The following is a 21,652-nucleotide window of genomic DNA, read 5'->3' as shown; positions in this document are numbered from 1 at the left end:
GGGGGACCGGGGTTCTCCTCTGTCTGGGGCCCCAGGTGAAGCTCACAGGCCACAGAGACGGGTAAGCAAGGATCCGACCCCCGGTGCAGAGAGGGGGTTGTGGAGGAAACATGGCAGCCCCTAATGGATTAGTGACCGGGGACACGAAAACCACCTCCTGGGGGCCGCCCACAGTGAACGGGAAGGAGACGGCCCCCGCGGGGGTGGCAATAACAGTGGTTTGGGAGGATGGTGAAGGCAGGACAGGCTGCACGATAGAGGTGGTAAGGGGGGTGGGCTCACAGCTGGACGGTGGTTAAGGGGTGGGGAGAGGGGGAACAGTAACAGTAGAAGAGGGATCAGGGACGGGGGAGGACTCGAGGATGGAAACGGGTTCATAAAGGGTGGGATCAGGGCCAAGGGCACAAACGGGAGTGAAGGGAGAATCGGGACAGGGGAGGGGACCAGAAATTGGGGCGGGGTCTGAGGGAAGATCCCCTGGGTTTGTGCCACCAGGCTGTGGCTCTTCCTGAATGGGGAACAGGGGGGCAGGAGTGGGGAGGGGGCCATGCTGACACCGGGCTCAGGTGGTGGAGCAGCAACTATGACCCCAGTGTCAGCCTGGGAGATGTTCTCTTCTGGGCCCCCACCAGGAAGGGGAGATGACTGCCCCGCCCCATTTGCGGGAGGGGGGCGCCCCCAAGCTCTGTACCCAGCTGCTCAGCACCAGCTGTCGTCCCAGAGGGCCCAGTGGCTTCAGCTCCGGTGCCCGAGTCAGCTGGGCCAATGGGTAACATAAGAGGCGACCCGAAAGTGAGGACGGCCTTGGCCATCTGTGGCATTCGGGTGGGGAGAGAAGGGGGCGGTGCAACAGAGTCACCACTGAGGGGGAAATCTCGCTCCCCTGGGGTACAGAGCCCCCAGAAGGGTCCGAGGCCGGAGGTCAAATCAGTGAGGCAGGAGAGAAACCTAGAAGGAAAAACTTTATGATGCATGCATGCAGGCTGTCACTTCCAAGAGTGAAAGCAGCAGCCATGAGAGACAGATTCAGGTATCCTATATACAGAATGCTTAGACAGTTCAGTTGTTGATTGTTCTTCTTTAACATATCATAGTCTCAGCAGAAGTACTCTGAGACTTCTGTTCACCCCAGGAGTGCTAGAAGTAAGTTTTTACAGTACACAAAGCCACATGAGAACTTGAGTGGAAGAGTCTACAAGGCAAACTGTGACAAAGATAAGGGTTTACATGACAAATTGTGACAGACTAGGAGTATCCATGAACTTGAGATAGGAGGCATTGTAAGGGTCTTGATTAGAGTTAATTTGATTTCTCTCTGTTACAGGGAGAGAGGTCTGGAAAACTTTTTAACCCTTACAGTAGTTTTCTTTTAGAGAGTTTTGATTTCCTGCACAGTCCCCCCTTTAGACACAATTGGAGTTATTTGATTTTTCTCCCATACCACCCAGACTGAGACCTGCGGGCAAGGGGTTGTCCTCCCCCTGGGTGAGGGGGGTCAGACCCAGGGCCTCGATCTCCTCGAAGATGGAGCCGAGTTCCATCCCCTTGGCCCCAGAGCCTTTCCCACCTGCTGCAGAAGCAACAATTACCTTGGCGGTGACAGCAGGGAGTACAATTGATTCCGGGGCCGGGGGAGCTCCACCCAAGGCCTCCCTTGCTGCCACGGCTTCCTCGGCCGGCGCCTCCTGCTGACACTCGCCGGGGGCATTCTCGGCAGCGCTGGCCGCCCTCGGGATCTTTCGGAGGGGGGGTCTTCCAACCCTCCTCATTGGAGGGGGGAGATTGAGTCCGCGAACGGCGAGATCTACGCTTCCCACGGATGAGCGTCCAGCCCTCCGAGGTGGAGGTGGAGGACTGGTCAGGCGGGGGAAAGCCAGGGGTCGCAGTTGGTCTTGGGGGTGGGAGGGCATTGAGACACAGGAGGGAGAGAGAGGGGTAGGGAAACCTCTACCTGGGGGGAGCCCTCTCCCGGCAACGACTGCACCACTCTCTCCTCCTCGGGCTCTGCAGACGGATGGAATAGAAGCGGGGCCCACCTGCTCGCCTGGGCATGCCGGAGGGAGCACCTCCAGCCCCTGGGAAGAGCCGGAAGTCAAAGGAGGGACTGCCACGGAGGCCGGACTACCAGGGGGGCCGGTGATGTTGGGGCCGGCACCCTCCCGGGCCCCGGGGGGTCCGGATACCTCCCCTGACCAGGCCAAGGGACAGTCCCTCCGGACGTGCCCCATCACCCGGTAGAGGAAGCACCGGGCCTCTCCCGTTGAGTAGTGGATCCAGTAGAGGGCCCCCTGGTAGGTCACCATAAAGGACCCCTCTAGCGCCACCCCGCCATGTGCCACTGGCAACAGCTGCAACTGTACCTGTATGAATTGGGCTAGCAGGGAAGGGCAGAGAAGGACAGGGCAGGCAGTGGGGAAGGAAACAAGCTGCTGGGGTAGGGTAGGTGACCAGGGGTGAGGGAGGCCCCCCAGCAAAATGTAGCTGAGGGAGGGGGGCAAAGTCTGAGGGGGTGGGGAGGAAGCACGCCCACGAGTGCTGTGAGGGCTCAACCTTGCCCACTGCTGCAGCAAACAGTCCCAGGTGGAAGACGGGGCAGCAAACCCCGCCAACGGGAGAAGAGACGGTCCAGGTGGTAAGGGAAGGTGGAATGAGTGTTGGGGGTGGTGGCAGCAGGGAAGGCGAGGCAGCTGGACTTGGGTGGAGGGCTCTGGGCCCCTCCCTCAGCCCCCCTTTTAACACACTCAGTTCACCACCACCCTGAGAGCAGGTGAAAAGACTCAGTCTGATAAACAAACCCCCTCCACAGTTCTGGGTGACAATCTTTTCTTCTCCTCCTCGACGGGATGCAGCAGCAGCAGCAGCAGCAGCAGCAGGCGGCGAGTAGCAGCCAACGGGGGAGGCCTCTGGGTAGTGGGTGCTGGTTGGGTCCTCTTCCTCCGGAGTGGAGAGGGGGGTGGCAGCTGGCAGGCCCTCCCTCTCCCCTCAGGCAGAAGGAGCAGCTCTTGGCAGTAGGCAGCAGCTGCAGCGGTGTTGTCGTCTGATGGGAATAGCCCAGCAGCGTTGGGGTCTCAGCAGGCAGGTCGGTAGCAGCTGGGTGGGCAGGGAGAGGTCCGGCCGGTGCAGGGAGCAGGAGCAGCGGGGAGAGGAGGAAGAGCAGCAGCACCTGCACCCTGCTGCCTCTCCTCCTTCTCTGGAGTGTAGTGGGGCGGAGTGGCCACCCACTGACCCGGAAGAGGAGGAACCCCTCCGGGCAGGCAAGCCGACTACACTAATAGACACATTAAAAGGAGAAGAAGGCTGCAAAAAACTTCGATGGGCCACATGTGGCCCTCCAGATGCCAGTCTGACATGCTTGATCTAGATCCCTGATAGATACCTATCTAACTTGCCCTTAAATATCTCCAGAGATGAAGATTCCACAATCTCCCTAGGCAACTTATTCCAGTGTTTAACCACCCTGACAGTTAGGAACTTTTTCCTAACGTCCAACCTAAACCTCATTTACTGCAATTTAAGTCCATTGCTTCTTGTCCTATCCTCAGAGGCCAAGTAAAACAATTTTTCTCCCTCCTCCTTGTGACGCCTTTTTAGATACCTGAAAACCGCTATCATGTCTCCTCTCAGTCGTCTCCTTTCCATACTAAACAAGCCCAATTATTTCAGTCTTTCTTCATGGATCATGTTCTCTAGACCATGTTGCTCTTCTCTGGACCTTCTCCAATTTCTCCCCATCTTTTTTGAAATGTGGCCCAGAACTGGATACAATACTCCAATTGAGGCCTCATCAGAGCAGAGTAGAACAGAAGAATGACTTCTTGTGTCTTGCTCACAACACTCATATTAATGCATCCCAAAATCACATTTCTTTTTTTTGCAACAGTGTCACACTGTTGACTCATATTTAGCTTGTGGTCCACTATGACCCCTAGATACCTTTCTGCAGTATTCCTTCCTAGACAGTCGCTTCCCATTCTGTATGTGTGAAATTGATTGTTCCTTCCTAAATGGAGCACTTTGCATTTGTCCTTATTAAAATTCATCCTATTTACCTCAGACCGTTTCTCCAGTTTGTCCAGATCATTTTGAATTATGACCCTGTTCTCCAAAGCAGTTGCAACCCCTCCCAGCTTTATATGATCTGCAAACTTAATAAACATACTCTCTATGCCAATATCTAAATCATTGATGAAGATATTGAACAGAACTGGTCCCAAAACAGACCCCTGTGGAATCCCACTTGTTATACCTTTCCAACAGGATTGTGAACTGTTAATATCTACTCTCTGACAACAGTTATCCAGCCAGTTATGCATCCACATTATAGTAGCCCCATCTAAGTTGTATTTGCCTAATTTATTGATATGAGTATCATGTAAGACAGTATCAAATGCCTCATCCATAGTACGTCTTCTTGACTCTGTGCTAGTTCAGCCTTGGGGCTGCTCTAAACTGTGCCCAGCTACAGCAGCCTGCAAAGGCACAGTTCACCATATTATCTTTTAGTATCACATCTTAATTAAGAACAAGTCTCAAATTATAACTTGCAACATTTTCTTTTATGTCCTGCCTTGTGTTATAAGAACAAAACCTTCCTCTTATACAAAAAAGACCTATCTGCCCCTTCTTACTATTCTCATTGTGTTATCAAAAATAGAAACAAATAAGAAATCTTATACATAAATCTTTACTGTAGAATACATTGCATAGAACATTTTATCAGATATATTTATAATACGTAGTACGTGTTTTAAAATACACTCTTGAAATAAGTCTTATTCAATGACATCATTGAAAACACTATAAATAGCTTGAACCACAGTATTTTCACTTTCCATCACACTTAAAGAACATGTTCTGCAGAACAATTTAGCTCACTCTTGATTTACAATATTAAAGCAATTTCCTTTATACAGAATGATTCCAGACTACATTAAGACCATAAAACTAAACAGTTTTTGTATTAACTACTTGTTTTCCAGATAAGATGCTCACTCTTTGGGCATATCTGCACTTGCCATTTAAGTGCCAATAGTCCCTTTTTTTACACAAAAGCCACAAGGATATCTGCATTTGCCAATGACCTTTTAAGGTGAAACTTGGAAGTTTTACCACAAACAAAAAATAACTTCCACAAGAGAATACCCAGTGCTTACTGATTTTACTTATGCAGTGATGTGCATGTGAAGACATGGGGAAAGTGGGAGCCTGTGCAGGAAAGATGGACTCCACCTAAATCAAAATGGAACCAGATGGCTGGTACTCTACATTAAAAAAGGTCGTAGAGCAGATTTTAAACTAAGGGCCCTAAGTCCAGAGCCTGCAGCATTCCATGAAAAGGGAGACTGCTGTTGTGTTTCTCCCTGTTCAGAGCACTTCTTCCGTCTTGGTTAAAAAGCACAAACTGCTTTCTTACATTCAGGATAAATGACAAAAATCTAGCCCCAATATATCTTTTAAAGGCAACAGTTGGCCTAGCCTTCATTTGTACTGTTCCCTAAACATACAGATTGTAAACAAATTGAGTCTCTCTCTCGCCCTTTCAGAATACCTTGCATTCATGCAGAGCTCATGGTGGGATCAGGACCACAGGGCCTCATGCTACAGCAATTATTTACAGGACTAGTCCCATTGAAATAAAGCCAATAGAGAGAGGGTATGTCTACACTACCACCCTAGTTCGAACTAGGGTGGTAATGTAGGCAACCGGAGTTGCAAATGAAGCCCGGGATTTGAATTTCCCGGGCTTCATTTGCATAAAGCCAGGCGCCACCATTTTTAAATGTCCGCTAGTGCAGACTCCGTGCCGCGCAGCTACACGCGGCACGGACTAGGTAGTTCAGACTAGGCTTCCTAGTCCGAACTACCGTTACTCCTCGTGAAATGGCTTTATGTGAAACGAGGAGTAACGGTAGTATGGACTAGGAAGCCTAGTCTGAACTACCTAGTCCGTGCCGCGTGTAGCCGTGCGGCACGGAGTCCGCACTAGCGGACATTTAAAAATGGCGGCGCCCGGCTTTATGCAAATGACGCCCGGGAAATTCAAATCCCGGGCTTCATTTGCAACTCCGGTTGTCTACATTACCACCCTAGTTCGAACTAGGGTGGTAGTGTAGACATACCCTGAGTCACATTTCAAAGGTTTACATTATATGAGCATTATATGACTGGTAGCTTTACTTTAGCTTCTATTTGTGCTGGCACGATTTTAAATTATACCAGAAACATATTTAAAAATCATACCAGTACAAACAGAAAATTGTAAATGTACATTTCTATTTACAATAGCAGCACAAACAGAAGTTACCAACAGCTGAAACAAAAAAGTTTCCTTTGTGAATTACAAGCAAACAGATTTCTGCTTGAGGGAGGCGGGGATATCTGTGTGAGCATATCCCACCTATAAATCAGAATATTTGCTTGGTGTTCTTCAGATTGGTTTCTTTAGGACTTGGTTTTTCTGGTCCTGGAGTGCTCAGCATCTCTTTTTGACACAGCAAAAAAGGAAGTTGCTCAGAAAGGAGGACAGTGACAGGAGGTTCGTCATCTCTGAAGCAAAGCACAACTGGTGAGCAATAACTGCAGCTTCGCTCAGCCTGCTTATAAAAACTTGATTACTGGGAGCATAAAGAAGAACAGTATTAATAGTGGTCGTGTCTGGAGATGCAGTCTCTCTTCCAGAATCTTTTTATTCTGTCTAGTAGAGGAACTTCCTTGTAGAATGTTTTTCAAAGGATTTCAGTTGCTTAATTCTCATTCAGTTTGCTGAATCTGGGATCCATTTGTTAGCCTGGAATAAACATTCCAGCACAGAATGCTTCTAGCCTTGGGACTGCCTAATTTACCAACCTGCAGGCCTGCAATGTGCTGCCAACATTTTAATAAGCAGCCTTCTCGGGGGCTGTGGTAAATGATAAGTACTAGAACTGTGTGCTTGCAAGGAAGGGCAGGAAGGATTGCAGAATCTGTTCATTAGTTTTCCCTTTTAACCATTTTCTTATCACTCTGATCTAGGAACATAGCGGTATCGTTTGGTAAAACATTTTCTCTTCTTAATTACAGGTGAAATCCTATCTAATCACAGGGCATGTCTACACTACAGAGTTAATTCGAGTTATCTTAATTCAAAATAGTTAATTCGAATTAAGCTAATTTGAATTAAAGCGTCTACACACAAAATGCAGCTCAAATTAGCATTTTGCTAATTCGAAATACTTCATCCACACTGACTGGACACAGAATCGGATTTAAGGCCAGCCAGAAACAGGTCAGGCAGGGCATCAGTCAGGAGTGTCTGATGCCTGTGCTTAAAGGGACACCTCCCCCCATCCCCTGGGCAGTCGGTTCTCAGGTTTCCCTGCTTGCTTGCCTACCTCAATGAGGGACAGCAAAGCATTTGTGTCTCTGCGTGCTCTGGTTGCCCTCACACGGGACACCACAACACTCTGCAACACGGAGCCGGAGCTGCCCCTGGGCACTCTGGTGCCTCTTGTGGACGTGTTGCTGTGAGCCTGGCTGCACTTTCTGCAGGCTGCCATCCCAGAGGTCCATCAGTGGGCTGCAGGAGAGTTTCCACCCTGAGGACCACTAAGAGCTTCCATGGTGTGCCCCACTGGGGGCTTGTGTCTCATTCCTCCCTCACCTCCTTCCACTTACCCCTCCCTAATCCCCCTTCCTGATGTCAAATAAAAACACACTTCTTGCCAAAAACAAACTCTCTTTATTGACTGAAACTGGGGTGGGAATGAGGGTGGGAGAGGGGAGGGGGAAACCTGGGAGGAGGTAGCTGGAAGGAGGAGGAAGGGGGAAGAGAAGCTCAGGGTTGGGGGTCTTGCCAGACCAACTTGATTTTCATGTAAACCTGCTCCTGGGTTCGCATGTGGCCTTTGGTTGTCAGGCTGGCAGCTTTCCTGCCATAGACGGCTGCGTTCCTCTGTCTAGTGTGGAGATCATGGACGTTGGGGGCATCCCCCCAAACCTGAGTACGGTCCACCCTGATCTCCGCCCTAGACCAGGAAGGCGCCCGCCTTCTCCGGGGCCTGGCAGGCTCCTGGGAGCTGGCAGACTGCTCCTAGGGTACAGTGGAGGGCTGGCTGCCAGTAGCTTGCTGGCTCATGTTTTGGGGCCACTGGGTCGGGGCAGTGACTGCTGGCTCCGGGCCGGCAGGCTTGGAGCTGGCACAGGTACTGTGGCCAGAGTCTGCTCCTTTAAGGGCTCCAGTGCTGGGGCCCTGGTTTGGCCCACAGTGGCCACCAGGGGAAACTGGGAAGGCTGGAGGCCAGCTAATTTGGACTAAGCGTCTACACAGCGCTTATTCCGAATTAGCTAATTCGAGTTTGGCGTTACTCCTCATAGAATGAGGTTTACCAAACTCGAATTAAGCGCCCCGCTATTTCGAATTTAATTCGAAGTAGCCGTTTGCTTGTGTACATGCTATGGAAGTTAATTCAGAAGAATGGCTGTTAGTCTGAATTAACTTTGCAGCGTAGACATACCCACACACAGTAGCAAACCTCCCACTGACTGCAAATTAGGGGTGTAAGTGACTAATCAACTAATCGGCTATCTGATAAGCAAAAGCTTATGGACTAGTTGCCCCCCCCCCTTGTTGCCTCTATCAGAAAGGCAGTGGGGGAGGAGGGGAGAAGACAAGAGGATGCTGGGGGGAGCGGGCTTAAAAGCTGATTTCCTCCCAACTACAGCGCCGAGGGAGGGGCAGGGGCAGGGGCAGGGGCAGGCGCAGGGGCAGAGCAGTGGTTTTCCACCTTTGAAATGTACAAGAATCCCTGCTTGAGATGAAGCGGGGGAGGTGGGGGGAAGGCTGGAATAGTTCAGCACCTCCCTAAGAATGGTGTTGCCCTCAGTGGTGGGGCTTCCTTAATTCCAGACATCAGAATCAGTTCTCTGGGACTGCTAGTATCTCACCCAATTAGAACATTCCTCAGGCTACTCTAATTTATACCAGAGGATGGGTCTATCTTAACTGGGGGAGTGTAAACCTGTCTTAAAATAGGTAGTGACAAAATCCAGGCCACTGAATGTTAAAAGTCAGGGCAATAAATAACTGGGAGTAGGGAAGAATTCAGTGCATATTTTCCTCCTCTCTTCCATCTCCTCCTTTGAAGAAGATCCATCAACTCGTGGCAAATATTTACATTTCCCACTGGCTCAGTGACAGTGACTTGCTTCATGTCCTTATGTGGGTTTTGAAGAGCTTGTTTGCATGAATTTACCAGAAGGCCATGTTTTCCTGCTGCTCTGCTGTGACTTCTGTATTGTGCAGGGACCTTAGGAGGAGGCACGTGAAAATGTACCTTCTGAGCACGTTTTCAGAATATACAGTCACATTTCAGTCTTTTAATTTTGAGTCTCTTGGAATTTAAAATTACTCACTCTACAGCATGAACAATAAACCCATCAATGGCAGCCAGAAGAATATCTGATCAGAAAGGAAGGTGAAACAGGTGTATTTGGATTTTTGTCTCTATTTAACTTTGAGGAAGATGCATTTTGATTTTTTCATTTTTCCTGAAGGAGTTCTTTAATCACTGATGTTCCATTGTGAATTTATTGCTACTCCAGAGCCATACCAAAAGAACCTTAGAGAGGAAGCACAGCTACAATGCAAATTCAGCTTATTTATGGCTTTCTTGTAATGGCTCTTCATCTTTTTCCTTTAATGATAGCTTTTTCCTGGGTCCCTGTATCACGCTGGAGGAGGAAGCCTTTCTAAAAGTGGAAAGTCTCCTCCGAAAGTTGCCCCCTGAAAAGAAATACAAAAGTGGGTCAAAGCAACAGTTTGAAGCTGCCAAGGATAGAGTTATCACTACTGATTTCTGCATGAAAAGGATGGCTTCGCAGCTCGAGTCTGTCTTCTTCAGAAAGTAAAGGTGGATTGTGCGCTGAATATGGTAAGGGGTGAAGCTGACCAGGAAGGCAGAAGTTACAATGATTATCATCCAGATGGCCTTCTTACGAGTTGTCTGATTCTTCTTCAGTGAATTTTTCAGTAAGGTCCTTATGATCATGGCATAACAGATAGTTATGACACTAAAGGGAATAATAAAACCTACAAACAGCGCAATATAATGTAGGACCAGCAGATCGTTCATCTGATTGCTCTTTGGTGGTTCAAAACACTTTGTCTTGTTACCCTCTTGGTAAGATCCACTCAGTAAAAATGGAGAACTTGTCAGGGTGACAAAAATCCAGATGCCCAGACATGCGAGTTTGGCCTTTTTTTCGGTTACCAAATTGAGATTCTGGACAGGGAAAACTATGGCCATGCAGCGAGAGAAACTCATGGCCGTCATGAATAAAATGCTACAATACAGGTTGACGTAGAATGCATAGGAGCTAATTCTGCATAAGAAATCACCAAAGAACCAGTTGCCTCTGTGAACATAATACACAACTCGAAGAGGCAGTGTGCATACACAGAGGAGGTCTGACACTGCAAGATTCAGCATGTAGATCTGAAAGGCTGTCTTCTGCTGAAACGTTTTTATGAGGACACACAGTACAAAGCCATTTCCAACAAAGCCCAGAATTGTGATCATGCAGTACAACGTGGAATACACTTTATTTCGGAAGTCATCAATGGTCACATGGCACAGGGTGTTGTTGCCGCTCAATGATGTTGCATTTCCTGTATACTCCATGGGCTCTGCCTCAGAGGTGTCACCTTGAAACTGGAGTCTGAAGATGCAAAATAAAACTGAGTTTTATAAAGTTTTAAAATATAACAATTATTAAGTGGAAAAGACCAAAAGGTGGGGTTTTTGTTCATTTTTGGGGGTGAGCTTAGGAGGGCTCAGACAGAGGTCATATTTCAAATATAAGAACACTAGAAGATTTACTCAGAGATGCTCAGGTTCTTAACTGAATTTTTTTTCTTCATTTAACTCATTGTTCTGGGGGTGGGGGGAGAAGAGCTGGAGATGAGGGGTTCAGTATGCAGGCTGCCCCATGGACAGAGAACAACCCCAGCCCTCTCTCACTGCAGCAACTTGGGGCCAGGTGAGAAGCACGTATCCATGGCTGCTGTAGCTGCAACAGGCACAGCCAGGGAAGGGGTGCATGACCCTGACTGGGGGACAGACAGACATACACACAGACAGACAAACTCTCTGAAATATATAGTAGATAGCTATCCCTTTCTTTACTCCTCCCCCATGCTGGCCCAATATGGTTATAGCTATCCCAGTCCCCATTTCTGACCCCTTGCTGCCCTCAGTGGTCATTCTGCAGTATAACTACCCTCTTGCCTGACCTCTCCATTTCAACTGTATGAGAAACAATCAAATTCCAGGCACATTACATTGTCCTGGCATAACCAAACCCTTACTTTGCTTTAGGCTATGGTAAGAGGAAGCTGCATACCAAAGTTGGTGGTCCTAGCTCTTAGGGTGAGTCTAGACTGGCAAGATTGTGCGCAAAAGCAACAGCTTTTGCACAAAATCTTGCTGCCTGTCAACACTGGCCATGAGTATTTGCGCAAGAACACTGACTTTGTACTGTACAAAATCAGTGGTTCTTGCGCAAATACTTTGACGCTTCCGCTCAGGGATAAGCTCTCTTGTGCAAGTATTCTTGCGCAAGAGGGCCAGCGTAGACAGGCAAGTTAATTTCTTGCGCAAGAAAGCCCGATGGCTAAAATGGCCATCGGAGCTTTCTTGCGCAAGAGAGCGTCTACACTGGCACGGATGCTTTTGCGCAAAAGATGTCTTTTGCACAAAAGCATCCGTGCCAGTGTAGATGCTCTCCTGCACAAATACTTTTAACGGAAAAACTTTTCTGTTAAAAGTATTTGCGCGAAATCATGCCAGTCTAGATACAGCCTTATAGTTTAGAAGGAGTTCCTGAACAAATGGATTCACAGACAGACGGAGAGACAGACATACATTTCTAAAATAGATGGTAAAATAAGAACATAAGAAAGGCCATACTAGGACAGACCAAATGTCCATTCTTCTAGCCCAACATCCTGACTTCTGACAGTGGCTAATGCCAGGTGCCTTGGAGGGAATGGACAGAACAGGAAATCATCAAGTGATCCATCCCGTCACCCATTCCCAACTTCTGACACTCAGAGGTTAGAGACACCATTTCTACCCCTCCTGGCTAACTGCCACTGAAAGACCTAACCTCTATGAATTTATCTGGTTATTTTTTAACCCTGTCAAAGGCATGGTCTTCACAGCATTCTCTGGCAAAACGTTTCACAGGCTGACTGTATGTTGTGTGAAGAAATACTTCCTTTTGTTTGTTTTAAACCTGCCGCCTATTCATTTCATTTGGTGACCTCTAGTTCTTATATTGTGGGAATAAGTAAATAACTTTTCCTTATTTACTTTCTCCACGCCAGTCATGATTTTATAGACCTCATCATATTCCCCCTTGGTCTCTTTTCCAAGCTGAAAAGTCCCAGTCGTATTAGTCTCCCTTCAGATGGCAGCCGTTCCAAACCCCTAATAATTTTTATTGCCCTTTTCTGAATTTTTTTTATGCCAAAATATCTTTTTTTTTTAGATAAGGTGAACACCTCTGTACGCAGTATTCAAGATATGGGCATACCATGGTTTTATATAGAGGCAATAGGATATTCTCTGTCTTATTCTCTATTCATTTTTCATGATTCCTAACATTCTGTTTGCTTTTCTGACTGCAGCTGCATGTTGAGTGGGGCCGTGTCTACACTGGCATGAATTTCCGGAAATGCTTAAAACATAACAGTTTTCCGTTATAAGTATTTCCAGAAAAAGAGCGTCTACATTGGCAGGCTGCTTTTCCGGAAAAGCGTGTCTACATTGGCCACAGACGCTTTTCCGGAAAAAGGCCCCGATTGTCATTTTCACGATCGGGGCATTTTTCCGGAAAAGACTACTGGGCTGTCTACACTGGCCCTTTTCCAGTACATTTTTCCGGAAAAAGGACTTATGCCCGAGCGGGAGCAGCATAGTTTTTCCGGAAAAGCAGCTGATTTCTTACAGTAAATCGTCACTGCTTTTTTGGAAATTCAAGGGGCCAGTGTAGACAGCTCTCAGCTTATTCCGGAAAAGCGGCTGCTTTTCCGGAATAAGTGGCCCAGTGTAGACACAGCCTGGATGTTTTCAGAGGACTATCCAGAATGACTCCAAGATCTCTCTCTTGAATGATAATATCTAATTTAGTCCTAATCATTATTTTACGTATAGTTGGCATTCTGTTTTCCAATTTGCATTACTTTGCATTAATATTAATTTGCCATTTCGTTGCTGTGTCACCTAGTTTTGTGGGATTCCAGAACTATCCCCACAAAAGGAAGGATCAGTATTCTTATATCCAGATAATTTGTATTATAAATAAAGAGCAAGTTTTTAAAAATTCTTCAGCATGATCTGGACTCTTGTCTCATTGAAGTCAGCTGGAAGTTTGCGATTAACCCCCAGAGAGAAGAGTTAGCCTCTCCCAGGCTATGTCTATACAGCAGAGTTTTTCCGGGATACCGGCGGTATCCCCAAAAAAACCATGCCACATCCAGGGAAAGCGTCTGCTGTTCCGATTTTTTTTGGAAGAGCAGATGTGCTTTTTTGGCATCCCTGTAAACCTTGTTTTACGAGGAAGAAGGGATGTTCTGAAAAAGGAATTTTTTCCGACATTTGGCCCAGTGTAGATGGGCAAAACGTTGGAAAAGCCTCTTCCGAAAAAGGAAGCAGAAAAAGCTACGCAAGACTGAGGTAGCCACTGAGACCTTCTGAAAGTCCCATGCTAATTTTTCATCACACATTTATTCTGAAAGAAAAGAAAAGAAAAGAAAAGAAAAGAAAAGAAAAGAAAAGAAAAGAAAAGGAGACTGAAATAAAACAAAAATCCTCATTGATGCTACCACTGGTTCCAAACTGGCAGTAGCATTGATTGGAACTGTAATGGAGAAATGACTTTATTGGCTCCCAAATTCTAACTTTCATGTTAGTTAAATGGGGCAGAAGGGAATATTGGACAGCGGAATCATCACTAGTCAGCAAATATATAACTTTAAAACGTGTTCACAAGAGACACTTTTAGCAACTCATTCCTGTTTTTTATGTTCTCACTCTTTAAATGCCTGGCAAATTCTTGCTCCTTTCAGACAATTCCAGAGGACAGACCTCTGCAGGAGAAAGTCCATATGGCAATTTTTGAAGCTTTAACCAGTGTACAAAGAAACTTTTTCTAGTAAACAAAATATTAAAAAAAAACCTTTAAAAATAATCTTGAATATGACACTATGCCCCATATTCTTCATAGATATTGTTAGGATATGAATATGGTATAACTAAGATGTTTTAGGCAAGATGGGTCATGTGAAGTATCATTGAAAGTTTATGATTTACTGAATATGCTTATCCCATTTGTATGCATTTATATCTGTAAACTGGGAATACTGTCTATGAATCTATTACAACTGTTTATGCCTGGAGAATGCCCACAGGACTGAACGCAATCAGCCTAGATGGGCCATTAGGGAGAACTGCAGAACTCTTTATTTCCCACCTAGCTGAGAAATTTCCTGGGATGCTGCTAACAACCTTGACTCATGACTGCTTTGACACTGCAGGGTCATGTGGTACTGGACTTCAACTTGGTCTACTAGTATATTTCCACTAATGGGGGTGGAGATTAAACTGGGAAACAAAGGGATTCTTGCCATCTGTAAATCCTATTTAAGGCAGAGAAGTGAGTCAATGAGGTTTATTAGATCTTCATTGAATCCCTAACCAAGATGACTTCTAAAAACACCAAGGACTGATCTGAGGAAGAAAGGACTGAACCCAGGCTAAGAGGTGTCTGGCCTATGAATGGAATAAGCTGGAGTTTCAAGTTACAAGCAAGAGCAAGAAATTTTGCAATCTGCTTAAAACAACATTTAAGTGAGAAATTACTAATTGCAACCAGTTTCATTAGTATGTTAATCTTAGTTTGCATGTTTGTTTTATTTGCTCAGAAATCTGCTTTGATATTTTGTAGTTAATACATTTGTTTTCTCTAAACCCAATTTGTGGAATTCATAACTGGGTGTGTATGGGGGAGGGAAAACTGTGCACATCTCCCTCCAGATTGAGGGAGGAGGCAAATTTCACAAGACAATCCAATTTTAAGTTTGCATCCCAGAGAGAGTATGCATTTCAATGTTGGGCGTTCCTTAGCTGAAAGCTTTCCCAAGCAATACTGAATTCAGCATCTGCATCTTTCTGCAGCTGGGTATAGCTGCCAAAATCCTTCTGCACAGGCCTCACTACACTTAGGGGTAATAACAATCTTAACTTGCCTTATTAATATACAGTTATAATTAAAAAAATCGTACTACATTAAAAGAACATGAAGGAGCACTTTACGTCAAGATTATACAAACAACTTGGTCTCTGAGGACATCACAAATCACTCGATCTCATAAAAGGATTGTATTTATCAACATAGTCATGCAGCTAATGATACTTTTGGAGTAGCAGGATATTTTTCATTTGCATAAAGAGAATAGTAACAATTTAAACAATGATTAACAACATGGAGATCTTATTTTAAGTGCCATCATCTTTTCTTGCCTATGTGACTTGCTGTATGGGCAATACCAAGTCTCCAGTAGACAAAGGGTTAATTCTGGCTTCCATTGTCTCCCTGTGCACGTCCTAGGGAGAAATGGCTGCTGGGGAAGTGACTATCTCTGGGAAGGCAGGGTGACATGTTCAAGTTCTGAGGGTTGTTTTGAAGTTTTTTGTTCCGTTTGGTTTAACTTATACTTAATTTTTTATTTATGCTTATTGGGACAGATATTCCAAAACCCCTATAATCAAGACCAGATTTTCAGGATTATTCACTTTCCACTTCACACATATTACTGCTATGCTCAAAAACTTAGTTATGGTGGCAAATGCTTCAATTAACAAAAATACCCTATTAGAAGTATGGTGCTCAGGTTTTCCAAATTACCTTATGGGATCCATTTCTTTAAGATCAATCTTACTTATAATCTCCCTTTGGTAACTCAGCATTTCTGCTGTTGGAAGACAGTTGCCTTATTCACCAGGCGGGGGAAACACCCTATGCCCAAATCAGATTTTAGCCCTTCAGGCTCCATTCATTGCACAAACCTACAACAAATGCACAAAAGAAAAACAGAATTTCCATTTGGGGCTTTTCTACCCAGCCACAACTCCTAGGGCTTTCCTCCTGGAGTCTTCCTTTCCTAGAAACTACGGTAGGAGACTGCCCCTTCTGCAGCATCTCTCTACTGTCCTTCACATTTCCTGTACGGTCCTGCAGCTCTTTATAAGGAACAACTATCCCCTTCTCAGTGCATTTAATCAATGCAGAGGGTTGGCTGGTACCAGATCCCTGGCCTTTAAAGAGATGGACTACCTTGTTGCATATGTAAATAGTTCAGATCCTAAAAAGATTACTAGTTTCTGATGGGGACCATTGAAAGAAGCACCAAGAAGATAAAGATTTACTTCTCCAAACAAAGAAAAAATAAGTGTCCTGTGCAGTACTATTTAGGAAGTACACATTAATGTGGTGCAAGGGGGCATATAAGGTCATTTAAGGTCATTCTTCTGAAATCATTAAGGGAAGTACTGAGCTCAGGCATTTAATCACTTTTGGTTTCTTTAATACTCAACTTTTCTATCTATTAAGTATTTCTTGGGGGAAATAGCATTAGCAGTATTCAGCAGCAGCCGCTGAAAGATAGGATAGCTATCACAATGGGGGTGATTTGTAAAGAACCCACTTGTATGTCTGTAGCAGGGCCAATGAGATTTGGATATAGATAAGCAAATCTTATAATGATTTGTTCAGAGCCACTTCCCAACAGCGGGTAAGATCACACCCTCTCTTGCTCCAAGCAGAGTAGGCAAACGCACCATCTTTGCCTGAGTTTAGTTTCCGTACAGAGATCCTGTTCCCTTTTGTGGGTTTCGTTCAGTTCCATTCCTTTATGTAGAACATCAGACTGCCTGATTTGATCTCTCTTAAATCGGTTAACATTTTATAGTGTTTTTGTAGACAAATGAAAACAAAGAGATACGTCAATCACTTTAAAAAGTTTAGTGTCTTCACCCTCAAGCAAGATGTTTGAGAGGACATATGTGTGAGAGAATGAATACATGATGGTGTGGTAAGGGTTTATCTGCACGAACTCTTTGGGGGCAATTACTGTTTCTGTTCTGTGTTTGTGCAATACCTAGTTCAATGGGGCCCTAGGCACTACAGAAATACACATCTAATTATATATTTGAGAGAGTGTGTGCATCTGTATGTCCGTCCACCTGTCTGTCATTTTAGTCAAGAATTCCTTCTACACAGTAAGAGTTAGGACTACTAAATTTGGAATGCAGCTTCCTCTTATCATAACTTATAGTAAGGAAGGGTTTGGTTGTGCCAGGACAGTGTGCTGTGCCTGGAATATGAATAGTTCTCATAAAATAGAAAGGGAGAGGTGTGCTAGCAGGGGCAATTATAGCATATAATGACCACAGAAGGACAGCAGAGGCCTTCTGGTATCTACTATATATTTCAGAGAGTTTATCTGCTTGTGTGTTTGTCTGTCTGTCCTCCAGCTCGGAGACATGCACCCCTCCCACGGCTCTACCCACTGCAGCAGCCATGACAGATACTTGTCGCCTAGCCCAAAGCTGCAGCAGTGGCAGATGGCTGGGGTTTATGGCCAGTGGGTATAATAGGCGAGGAAAGGCAATGCCTTCCCAAATGGCCAGGCATGGCCCTTCCCACATTCTGCCCCTAGAATGCCTACTGCTTCTGTAGGGCTCCTGCCAGGAGCTGTGCTGAAGCAGTAGGCCTTCTGGGGGTGGAGTGCTGCTGCCCCCGCTGAGGCTGCACATGCTCGGGCCATGTGCCACCTGCCCTCCCTGTGGTGCTCTGGGGCTGGGGAGGTTCCTATGTGTGTGTATGCGGGGGGGGGGGGGGTGGAATTGAAGGCTTGCCCCTGTGGTGGTGGTGGGGTGGCTCCCATGGAGGGCAGGGCCTTGGGAAGAAGTTCCCAGCCCTATGTCATTCACCACCCATGCTGGGGTTGTCCAGCCTGCCTATGGAACCCCTCATCCTCAGTCCCACCCCAGAGCAATGACTTAAATGAAGAAAAACAAAATCTGAGTAAACCCTCTAGTACTAAATAATAATAGTAAGTTGGGATGGGTCAGGTTACTCAGGAGTAGGAAAGGCATCGGAGGTTATCTAAATATATAGCATCCTACCCTAATAAGCACTCTGTGGGTACAGTGGACTTATTTCGGGATACTGGAGGCCTTTTGACTAGATTTAGAAATAACAAGTGCGCTATTCTGGCATAGAATCATAGAATACTAGGACTGGAAGGGACCTCGAGAGGTCATCGAGTCCAGTCCTCTGCCCTCATGGCAGGACCAAATACTGTCTAGACCATCCCTGTAACCCTCGTACCATGAGAGTTAAGGAATGTCTCGAAATAGTGCGTTATTTTGAAATACATTTGAAATAAGCTGTGCAATTTGCATAGCACAAATTACATAGCTTATTCCGAGATAAGGGTACTGAGTAGACGCACCCTATATGCCAAATATTTTACAGTAAATCTATTTTTAAAAATATACTGGGGATGGGATGTTTAAAATGTCATTAGGACTGCTTTTTGTTTTCCTCCATTTCTGATACTAGATGCTCTAGCCACCATGGCTGTGTCTACACTGGGCCACTTATTCCGGAAAATCAGCCGCTTTTCCGGAATAAGCTGCGAGCTGTCTACACTGGCCCTTGAATTTCTGGAAAAGCAACGATGCTCTATTGTACAAAATCAGCCGCTATTCCGGAAAAACTATTCTGCTCCCGCTCGGGCATAAGTCCTTATTCCAGAACACTGTTCCGGAAAAGGGCCAGTGTAGACAGCCCAGTAGTCTTTTCCAGAAAAAAGCCCCGATCGCAAAAATGACACTCGGGGCTCTTTTCCGGAAAAGCGCGTCTAAATTGGCCATGGACGCTTTTCCAGAAAAAGGGCTTTTCTGGAAAAGCAGCCTGCCAATGTAGCCGCTCCTTTTCCGGAAATACTTATAACGAAAACTATTCTGTTTTAAGCATTTTCGGAAATTCATGCCAGTGTAGACACAGCCCAAGAGAAAACTCTGAAAGTGCCCTAAAATAGTTTTCCATACATAAAAGTATCATGAGTGTGAAGTCAGATAGCTCAGGATAATCCAGGGTCTCCTGTAGGCTAAAGGAGATGGTCTTTGGGGAAGAGGCTTCAGGGGGTAGCTGAGTTAGTCTGTATAGGATAAACTTAAAAAACAACAAATTGCCTGGAAGCACTTTAGAGACTAACAAAACATGTAGATGGTATCATGAGCTTTCATGGGCACAGCCCACTTCTTGGGGAAGCGGTGAGGCTGCAGCGGTGGGAGAGGCTGTGTTTGGAAGGAAGTTACAACATGCAAACTTAAATAAGCTAGGGGCATGAACCTTTCACAGACCCAAGAGGATGTTCACAGTTGCCTTTGGATGCCAAACTCATCCTGGTTTTGGTTGAGTTCAGGATCATACATGAACACTTTGCAAAGCCCTCACCTGGGACTAATTCAACTACCTCCTGTGGGAAGGATTTCCCTGAGGATCCAATCTCCCCCAGGTGTTGGCTATTATACATTAATTACTATTTCAGTTATTATGCTTAAGAACACAGTCAATTGATAAACAGCTGCTTCAGATCATGCTTTTCTTCAGGGCTGTGCCAGCCACATAGGGCACCATAAATTTGGGGCACTGCCCTATGCTGCGTATGCCTAGGGATACAATGTTAAGTAGTTGTGGGCAATGTCATTCCCCTACTGCCCCTGCCACCCAGCTCCAGCAATTCCCAGCCCCATCCCCCAGCTGTCCCTGCCCCCACTTGCTGCGGCCAGCCCCCACGCAGCGGTGGGCAGCGTAAATGTGGGTCAGGTGACTTAGGAGGAGCAGAGGGTAGCCACGTAGCCAGTGCCTGGAGAGAAGTGGTAGTTTCCTTTTCAAAGCACCACTTCTCTCTGGCTGGAAGTGCGGCTGTCTGCTGCTCCTCTTGAGTCTCCAGCCTGCACTGACGCCACTGCCTGCTGCCTTGAAGCTGCAGGGGTGCCTCCTTTCCCGCACTGCTCTAGGATTGCCAACTTTCCTGGACCGCACTCCATTTGTTGCAATGGTGTCTGGTCCAGGAAGCTGGCAGCCCTCTGTCCCCCTTACTCCCAGCCCCACCCATGGAGCAAAAGCAGCTGCTCCTTCTGCAGCATGGGTGGATGCCAGTGCTGGGTTGAGTAGGACACCAGCACTGGTAGAGACAGCCCTGCTCTTCCTTTAAAACAGCTGAGCACTGACATTTGTCAGGTTTCTAAATATGATTAATGATTTCCTTTTAAAATCACAAGTGATTTGTAAGCAGAACTAAAAGCCACTGACAAAAACATGCATTCAAACAAGTAGGCTGTTTATAACAACCAAAATATGTGACAATTCTTGTGTTTATCTGTTCAAAGAATGTATCTGATAGCTGATGATTTAGATTAGTTTTGCGTCATATGAAAATAGGTATATGGAAAATCTAATTTGCAAACATGATCAAATACCTCTATAGTTGTAGGCATAATCTACAGGCCTTTTTAACTAAATCAGTTTCTGTCTATGCTTGATGGATCCTGAATCAAAACCTTAGATCTGAACAAATCTCAGTTGTGGAAGTGTTCCAAATCTGAGTCCAGATCCAGACATATTTACAAATAGTCTCTCTTTTTTTTTTTTTTTTTTAAATAGTGGCCTAACCAAAACCCTCAATCCAAACATCCAATCCTGGATAGAAATTGGACTGAACATTGAGACTTGGACCTACTGCTTGTATAACAGAGATCCATAGGCGTGCACAGGGGATGTGCCCGGTGTGCCCAGGCACACCCTACTGTCTCAAAAAAAAAAAAGCGGCTTCGCGTTTTAATTTAATCGCATGATACGCTCTTTTAGTTTTAAAGTATGGCTTGTTGTATTATGCAATAAGCGCCAAATGTAGAAATGTATAGAAAGCCTGCATTCACTTGCAGCATGTTCTTTATGACTTAGTATTCAATAAATGTTTGCCAATAAAAAATAAAATTCCCTGGGTGCACACCCTAGTGAAATGTGCTGCGCACACCTATGCAAAGATCCCTTTGTTTTGATGTTCTTTGCATAACTGCAGGGCTTTGAGCCATTTATCTAAGTACAGTTGCCACTAACGTGGTAGAAATATAGGTAACCAGAAGGTGGCAGCCATGATTAATCAAAATCTAATATAACCCAAATTAAAATAACTACCAAGCAGTTCAGAGATTATTTAGAACCTAGGTGTCAACTATAGTATTCTTAATGATGTGAGCCTGATTCAGTTTTCTCTGAGGAAGGTACATGAACTACCTCCTGCATTTACTGAATTCAGACAACTATTTTGAAAGTATTTAAAAAATCCTTATGGTTATATTTTAAGTTCAAGGAGTGAGTGAGGAGTAGCCAGAACCTTCAGGACAAACAGACACTCCTGATGAGTTCTATTGCACAGGTTTGAGTCACATTGCAAAATCAGTGTGATGATTTGTATAGTTTTTCTTTCAGTCGGAGCACACATCATAACAATCGTATACAGACAGGCCCGCCAACG

General features: G+C 45.6%; 1 protein-coding gene across 3 annotated transcripts in view; it reads right to left on the bottom strand.

The window, feature by feature from the left end:
• CYSLTR1 (cysteinyl leukotriene receptor 1) overlaps positions 1 to 21,652 on the bottom strand; it is a 65,764-nt gene that overhangs the window by 34,311 nt on the left and 9,801 nt on the right. Inside the window, exon 2 of one of the 3 annotated variants that reach the window (XM_075940786.1) lies at positions 8,593 to 10,695. The exons of 1 other annotated variant lie outside the window; for it this stretch is intronic. In XM_075940786.1, the coding sequence (XP_075796901.1) occupies positions 9,633 to 10,658 (1,026 nt within the window). In that variant the 5' untranslated portion in view covers positions 10,659 to 10,695 and the 3' untranslated portion in view covers positions 8,593 to 9,632. Of the gene's footprint in view, positions 1 to 8,592; positions 10,696 to 21,652 lie in introns of those variants that run through there. One more of the 3 variants, XM_006113668.4, reaches the window with a different exon arrangement.

The sequence above is a fragment of the Pelodiscus sinensis genome, chromosome 13 (genome assembly GCF_049634645.1).
Source record: "Pelodiscus sinensis isolate JC-2024 chromosome 13, ASM4963464v1, whole genome shotgun sequence".
In the NCBI taxonomy this organism is placed as follows: Eukaryota; Metazoa; Chordata; order Testudines; family Trionychidae; genus Pelodiscus; species Pelodiscus sinensis.
This window is presented reverse-complemented; position numbering and strand designations above follow the sequence as displayed.